This window comes from Notolepis coatsorum (genome assembly GCF_963971535.1).
Source record: "Notolepis coatsorum genome assembly, chromosome: 7".
Lineage (NCBI taxonomy): Eukaryota > Metazoa > Chordata > Actinopteri > Aulopiformes > Paralepididae > Notolepis > Notolepis coatsorum.
The window spans coordinates 43,537,809-43,546,065 of NC_140171.1; the positions used below are offsets into that span (position 1 = coordinate 43,537,809).

Below are 8,257 nucleotides of genomic sequence, written 5' to 3' on the forward strand. Positions count from 1 at the left end.
ACAGACAGACAGACAGACAGGTCAGCATGTTTCAGCAGGTTGTCAACTCAAACACATGTAAAAAGACCACTCTATACACACAGAGAGTATAGACCCAGTCGTGTGTTCATAGATGTGGTTGTGTCTGAAGTCTTGTACTAAAATATCTCCCTTAAAGGAACATGTCAACTTTTTGGGAAATTAGCTTATTTGCCATCTACCCTGGAGTTAGACAAGCAGATACATACCCGTTTATTTTCCTTTCATCACCTCAAACGCCCTGTTGCTTTTTGAAAAACAGGGCCTTTGAGGTGATGCAATCACTGTGCCCAGGCAGCAGTGGTTAGGCAAAAAACAATTCTGAGTATATATCTGCTTAGAAAACGAAAATGTCTAATATAATAAATAAATAAATTTTTTTTAAATAATTTCTCCATGTGGTAAATAAGGTCACAACATGTTTACAGGAATATTTTGAAGTTGTATTTGGAGTGTATTTTGTGACTGTTACTAGGCTACACTGGCACACATACTTCCAGTGAATGATGCTAAGCTAGGCTAACGGTGTGGCTGTTCCCTAAGCCTAATGCATGCACAGAGAAGAAAAGGGTATCTGCTTGTCTAACTCCAGGGTAGATGGCAAATAAGCTAATTTCCCAAAAAGTTGGCGTGTTCCTTTAACCCGGGGGTTTATATTGTATTGTTGTTTGGTTTCCAGTGCAGAAAATCCAGGCTCTATTCCAGTGATTTACATTCTGTTGAGATCATTCACATTAGCACCACAGAGCTGTAGGGACTTACTCATTAAAATGTGAAACACATTAACAAACTTAACCACAACCACTGACACAGAAAAGCATAAAGTTCTTAATGTCAAGATATGGAAGTGTTCAATTTAGAAGGTGAAAAATATATCCACTAGCCAGTCTAGTCTTACCTTTCTCGTGGGCAATGGCTGAGGACACCAGAAGGTACAAGAATAGAGAGATCAGCATATTTCTAACTGTATTGACCAGGAGGTGTTTCAGACCTGACAAACAAAGGCTAGCAGAATGCCCAGTAACTATTATAGGTTTTTCAAGTAATATGGATTTGTGTCAGGCTGTCCATGCCCCCCCCCCCCCCCCTCCCCTTCTGTCTCTCTGCCCCTCAATGGTCGCCACATGGCACAACTTCTCTGGTCTCTGATTGGAGGCTGCATGGGAACCTTGCAGGTGTTTTGATAAGTCAGGGGGATGGAGCGCACTGGATGACGTGTCACTGCCTTAGCCCATATAGTGGTGTGTGTGTGTGTGTGTGTGTGTGTGTGTGTGTGTGTGTGTGTGTGTGTGTGTGTGTGTGTGTGTGTGTGTGTGTGTGTGTGTGTGTGTGTGTGTGTGTACTGTATGTGGATGCATGCATATGGAGGTAAAGAGTAATACAGTGTTTCCCATACATACTGTAGATGTATTTGTGAGAGCCCACCACAAATATCAACAATTTCTCGTCTTGCATGTACCCTATCACAGTCCTTTCCACTGCTCGAATGTCACAGTTTACCACCGCCACAAATAACCTGAGAACCTGTGTGTCAAAGATGAGGAGCACGGTCAGCCATAGACTCACCCAGTAGACTAAGACTCAGTATGGACTATTGTATATCGTGTATATCGTATATTTGCACATGGAGTTGACTTACAGTAGGATAGAATTTGTATACTATACCGAAGGTTATCCTATAACCCTAGTTATACAAGTAGATAGCGAGCGCTCTGCTCTATGGGAAATCCCCTTTAGCATAGGGCTATTTGAAAGAATTTAGCTACAATGCACCTGCACCTGTCCGGCCACGCCCACTCTCGCCCATGCACTTAAGAGAGGGGTGTGTAGGGAGCTCCCGTAGCTCACCGCATATCTCGGCGCTATTTCTGCGTCGGGGAAAACCGTGCTCGTCACAGATCTGGGGGACACAAGTTCGATTCCCGGACCCGCCGTCATTTCTCAGAATGTCTTCCCCTGCTCTACATCCCATTTCAACCTGTTTCTGTCGGTCATGCTTGACCAGAAAAGCGATAAACGCTAAAAAATAAAGTAAAAAAAAAAGAAAAAAAGAGAGGGGTGTGACCATACTTCCGCTCTTCCCTAGTCTTGTCCCGCGACTACCCGACCGCGTGCCCCGCCCGCCACCAGGGAACGTACGTGAAAACATAAGCCTGTGTTGCCGCTTCCACACCTCGTGGGGTCAGGGTTGTTAAACCCCGACGCTGCCCGCGAGGCGTCCCGAGGAGTCTGGATTCCAAACCCCGACCCCGCGGGCGAAGCCGTAGCAGCGGGGCGCGAAGGAGGTCCCAGCCACAGGCTACTCAAGGCAGGCTTACCGCCGAGGCCAGGGGCCAGGACCCGACAAAAGGGACCTGGTGAGGTCAACGAGGCCGCGGCATCGAGACCTCTCCAGGCGTTTACTCGTGACACCACCCTCTACACCGCCAGCGCATCGGACAGGTGAAAACCCTTCTCCGCCCGGCACGCCGCGAGGACCTCCCGAGGAAGAGCGCCTAGAGGGGCTGACTGTAAAAACAATACCCCGACGGCCCACCCACCGAGCGGGGGGGAGGGGAAGGTGTTCGGCATGCCGTGCACAATGTCACCAACTCGTGGGGTCACAACCTTGCAGGGTCGGGGTCCCGGACCCTGACTCCACCAGTAAACTGACCTCGCCACGAACCCTGACCCCGCCAATCTATTAATCCCGCAGGGTTGGGGTTCAGAGACAAGAGTTTGACACAATTGGCAGATGTCATAAAACATGCAGGGGCATATTCTCGGGGAGCCGGGGTCGAACCTGGGCTCTACCAGAGAATTGACTCCGCTACCGGCATACCGGGGAGACAACCACCACAAACAGAAAGGTTGCTCCCTTAACCCATTGAATCCGGGAAACACATCTGCGCGTATACACAGGCTATACAATGCAGTTTTAAGGTGTTTCAGGTCTAAAAATGGGTTAACCCAGGCCGACAGGTAACAAGAGCAAGGCTCGACCTGTGCCTGGAGGAACTACACAGAAGCGCCTGGAGGGGGCTAATACACCGCACTCAGACGCCCCCCCCCCCCCCCACCCCCCCACCTGCCACGCGGGGAGGGAGGGGTGAAAAGAATGGAGAAAGGAAAACCTACTTAACAGTTTACAGAAAGGGTACAATATAGTACGGTTCAATGCACACAACTGTTAAAGGAAAACTCCAACATTTTGGGAAATTAGTTTATTTGCCATCTACCCTGGAGTTAGACAAGAAGATACATAGATTTTTTCTTCTCTGTGCATGCAGCAGGAGTAGGAAGACGTTGGGAACTAGGCTAATGGAGGAACCTACTTCCAGTGACTGACGCTAAGCTAGGCTAACTGTGCGCGTCTTTTTACTCCTACTGCATGCACAGAGAAGAAAAAGGTATGTATCTTAACACTCCAACATTTTGGGAACCCTGGAGTTAGACAAGAAGATGCATACCTTTTTCTTCTCTGTGCATGCAGTAGGAGTAGGAAGACGTTGGGAACTAGGCTAATGGAGGAACCTACTTCCAGTGAATGACGCTAAGCTAGGCTAACGTGCACGTCTTCCTACTCCTACTGCATGCACAGAGAAGAAAAAAGGTATGTATCTTCTTGTCTAACTCCAGGGTAGATGGCAAATAAGCTAATTTCCCAAAATGTTGGAGTTTTCCTTTAAGGGGATGTAGATCAGAGGAAGATGTTTGTCTTGTCCACATCGGGGTCCCCCACTTTCAACTCGTAGTGACACTTATGACACACAACATTCATGACATCAGCCCATGTGGCGTCCGGCCCGCCCCGGCATTTCCCCCCCGGAAAAGCCCAGGGCCCTTCGGGTTAAACAACATATCTGTTGGGGCAATTGCACCTAAGGGGGGGTGGGGGGGGGGGACAGAAAGGGGCGGTTTGAAACGGGGGAGCAGTCACTACCCCTGGTAAATGAGGCGGCACCCCCGCTGAGCATTGTCCCATTTCAGCCAAGCGATTAGCCCGCTGGGGACGCTGCTCTATGGCTGGACATGCATAATGTGTGGTCTTCACTCTGTCTTGGGTGAAAAAACTCCCCACATACCGGCAGCGCCAGTCCCGCAATGCCTACAAAGGGAAAAAACATACGCCCTACGACAGCTTCATCCCACAAGATAGATATTTGTCTACTTGTTATGAATTCTTATAACTAGAGTTACAGAATAACCCTCGTTATATCCCGTTTCAGGCGCATGTTCAAACATGTTTGTGTCATAGTCGCGGCGAGAGCCTTCCTCACCCCTCCTCCTTCCACAACATCACGGCGGAAGCCTTCCTCACCCCTCATCCTCTCACACCCTTATATGGGCAGCATCCGACCCCAGGATTTCCACGCTGCCAGGACATCAATTAACGCGGCTGTGAGGGATTCCCTCGTCAGCTAATTCCTACTTCAGTCCACGGATCCTGCTCTACCCTCGTTGCAGTGTTAACCTAACTTCCTAGGTACGACAATGAACCCTAGCCTTGCTACTCTATCCTTGTTGAAATACCTTGTCCTAATCTTGTTCTCTTTGTGCCCAGGACCACCGCTCCGAGGCACCACACACCTGGACGTCCCGTGCTGCACAGGGAGTGCACCTGCTCTCGTCCATTGCACATTCATGTACCTGTCGCACATTCTATACCTGTAAACCTGTCTGCTTGGGGGGTAAATATTGAAGCCAACCTGGAACGCTCCATTCTCTCTCCTCCTGTGTTCTGCTATTGGGCTCTGCCAACCCCTGCCCTAACAGTTTAGGTGACATAGCTACACGTTTGTTCCAACCAAACAACGACCTGGGTGCCTGTGATGTTTTACAATGGCCGGGAATCCCAGCCCCTCCCCCCCTTCCCCATGATGAGCAGGGTACGCAAATATTTGCCCTAACGTCGGGGGAGCCGACGGAGTGGAATCCTACGTACCAGCGTGACACTAACGAAGGATCCCCAAATGATGAAAGGCGCCCTCGTTTTGAGCTGCGTCGTCCCCCTCCGTCACCAGTATTATCCGGGATACAAACATCCCAAGGGGAGGGTTTATCCTCCCCACCCCCCCCCCCCAACCAGCCTCACGTAAAAACGAAAGCATGTATGAGTCAAAACAGAAAACGGCGCCGCTAGCCGTGCGCTGTGTTTACAATGAACAGACACACATAAGCGTGTGCACGCCTTATTGTCTTGAAAAGCACCCAAAACTCACCAGCTAACCAGCTAACCACCAAACCGGGGCTAGGTGGCCGTGCCTGTTTAAAAGACACGTCCACTTAGAGCCCGGCTGTTTCATAAGCGAAAAACTTGTCGCCTGTCATGTTTCTTTAAAGTTTACCCTAACACGTAAGGTAGCGCCCATGGTTGCACGCTAACACAAGTAGCAAAACCGCTTGCTGATTCAAGGTCTACGACTGTTACGCACGGCATTCCCATATGAATCCAGCAACTCTCCTCACAAGAGAAACACCGCTCACCAGCCCTTAGCTGTTCACAGAAAGGACAGCAAGCCCTGATAGGCAATATCCCAAAATACACAGTGAATAATCACACGTCCGTTACATCAAAAAATATTTTTATTTTGAAAACGTAGTATTTTGAGGAGGGAGGGGAGAAGAACAGGAGGTTAACTGTTGAATTTAGAGGGTGTATGTAGGGTTGTAACTAACTGTAACTGTACTATACTGCTTCCTTTGACTGCATATATATCTGTGTCCACTGGAGGGCGCTATAGGCAGAGCTTCTACTGTTTTCACCAGGTTGGGAGTATATAAGCTTTTGTTTCCTCCCCCTCTACCTTCTTACCACATCTGCCTCTCACGGAGAGGAGTTCACATGCTCTGTGCTGCTGTGAATCACTGTGAATGAATAAACAAGCCAAAGGCTAAAGATGGAATTCATGCCTCCTATATATATTATTGTCGCCCCATAGCCAATTCTGCCAACAGGTTATGGGCCCAGATCTCGCAGGGGCGAAATAATAAGGGTAGCTAGCTTAGCTGAAGTGTAGGCCAGGTTAACACCGGGAGTACCGCGTGGCTAGACGCTAGGCCAACGAAGCTAAAGCTACGCCTACCACCAAAAAGGAGGATGGCGACCAAGGGAAGGAGCAAATGGCCCTCATTTAATGGAAAGGCGGAGGGATATGAGCTCTGGGAAGAGCGCATGCTATGTTGCATGCACGGCGCGGGACTCAAGGCGGTGATCTTGGCGGCCCCCGCGGGACCACTGACGGCGGAGGAACAAGCCCAAGACGACAAGCTTAATGCGGACGCATAGCACCGCTGCTCGACGATACAAGCTTGGGGCTAATATTCCACGACACGAAGGACAAAGGCAGAGAAAGCCTGGGAGTGTTGAGGGAGCATTACATCGGACGGGGAAGGCCCAGAGTAGTGTCCTTCTACGTAACGTTAACAGCTCTGAAGAAGGGGCACACAGAGACGATGACAGAATACATCATCCGAGCTGAGCATATCATCACGGCGCTTAAGAGTGCAGGAGAGGCACCAGGCGAGGGGCTAATGATGGCGATGGTGATGAGAGGACTACCGGAGTTGTACAGGCCGTTCACGCTACTGGTTACCCACGGTTCAACGGACATGACATTGGGGCAGTTCAAAGCCAAGCTGCGGAACTTTGAGGCCTCAGAGGATATCCACCCAGACGCCGCGGAAGCGGGGGGGATAGCACTGAAAGCCCGAGCGACACAGAGGGAGAAGGCCAGGCCCACGATGGAGCTGACGTGTTGGCGATGCAGAGAGAATGGGCATCGGAGGGATAACTGCAACTAGACGGTCTGGTGCAGCTTCTGCAGATCATCGGGCACACAGACATAGAGTGCCGAAAGAAACGAGACCAGAGCGCCCGATACGCACATGGGCAAGATGTCGGCCATAGACAAGGCGGCGCCTATGGACAAGATGGCGGCGACGGACGAGGTCACGGCTACGGACAAGATGGCGGCGATGGACAAGATGGCGGCTACAGTCAAGATGGCGGCTGTGGACGAGATGACGACTACAGACAAGATGGCGGCAACGGTGATCGTGAGGCGAGTCGAGATGACGCCCGGAGAGCGGCAGGACGAGAGGACTTCGTTTTCAGGGCGCGGACTACGGGGGGCGTCACCCGGCCAACGCAGCACCGGCAGTTCCCGAGGAGGGGACTGATCGTGGACACAGGTGCGTCGTCCCACATCATCAACGACAGGAACAGTTTCAAGAACTTTGACAAATCCTTTGAGCCGGAGGGACACAGCATGGAGCTGGCAGATGGGAAGCGCACCTACGGGTTGGCGCAAGGGAGAGGAGACGCACAGGTACGCCTTATAGACAGTAAGGGGCGCCGGTGTACAGTGACGTTAAAGGACGCTCTATATATACCCTCGTTCCCACAAGAACTATTCTCAGTCAAATCTGCTACTGCTAACGGCGCCGAAGTGTTCTTCAGTGAAGGTAAAGATGTTCTTGTAGAACAAGATGGTACGCGGTTTAACATTGATGTATATGGGAGAATGTATTACCTACAGTACAAACGGAGTGTAATAATAATGATAAATGTAATGTGACTGTCAGTCATGACATCCAGACGTGGCATGAAATTATGGGTCATTGTAATCACGAGGATTTACTAAAGCTGCAAGCAGTGACAGATGGTATGCACATTAAGGGTGAAAAGCATAGACCTGACAAAGAATGTGAAGTTTGCATAAGGGGGAAGTTTACTCAAACAAGGAACAGGGACCCCACGGAGAAGGTAAAGAGACCACTGGAGCTAGTTAACACCGACCTAGCCGGTCCAGTAAGGAACGAGTCCATAGGCGGCTTTAACTATGTACAGTCCTATACGGATGTGGGTACAGGCGTAGTGTTCGTCTATTTCCTTAAAGCAAAGAGTGATGCACTCCAGGCCACGGAGAAGTTCCTTGCTGATGTAGCCCCCTATGGGGACATAAAATGTTTGAGGTCAGACAACGGGACCGAGTTTACAAACAGAGAGTTCCAATCACTGTTGAGAAGGAGCAGGATCAGACACGAGACATCATGTCCTTACTCCCCACATCAGAACGGGGTAGCAGAGAGGGAATGGCGCACTCTTTTCGAAATGGCCAGGTGTAAGCTAGACGATAGTGACATACCGAAGAGCCTGTGGCATTATGCGGTACAAGAAGCCGCTTACACCAGAAACAGGTGTTTTAATAAACACACGGGCACCACCCCATATACAGCAATGACAGGGAAAAGATGT

The 8,257-nt window shown here is 50.1% G+C and overlaps 1 protein-coding gene across 1 annotated transcript in view; it reads right to left on the bottom strand.

Moving 5' to 3' along the window:
- The window catches only part of erp27 (endoplasmic reticulum protein 27), a gene marked incomplete at both ends in the record, with an annotated part of 5,700 nt that extends 4,726 nt beyond the window's left edge, over nt 1–974 (bottom strand). The window contains 2 exons of the mRNA XM_084318263.1: nt 815–822; nt 917–974. Of these exons, the coding sequence (XP_084174389.1) occupies nt 815–822; nt 917–974 (66 nt within the window). The remainder of the gene's footprint in view (nt 1–814; nt 823–916) is intronic.
- Between the last annotated feature and the right edge of the window lie 7,283 nt (nt 975–8,257).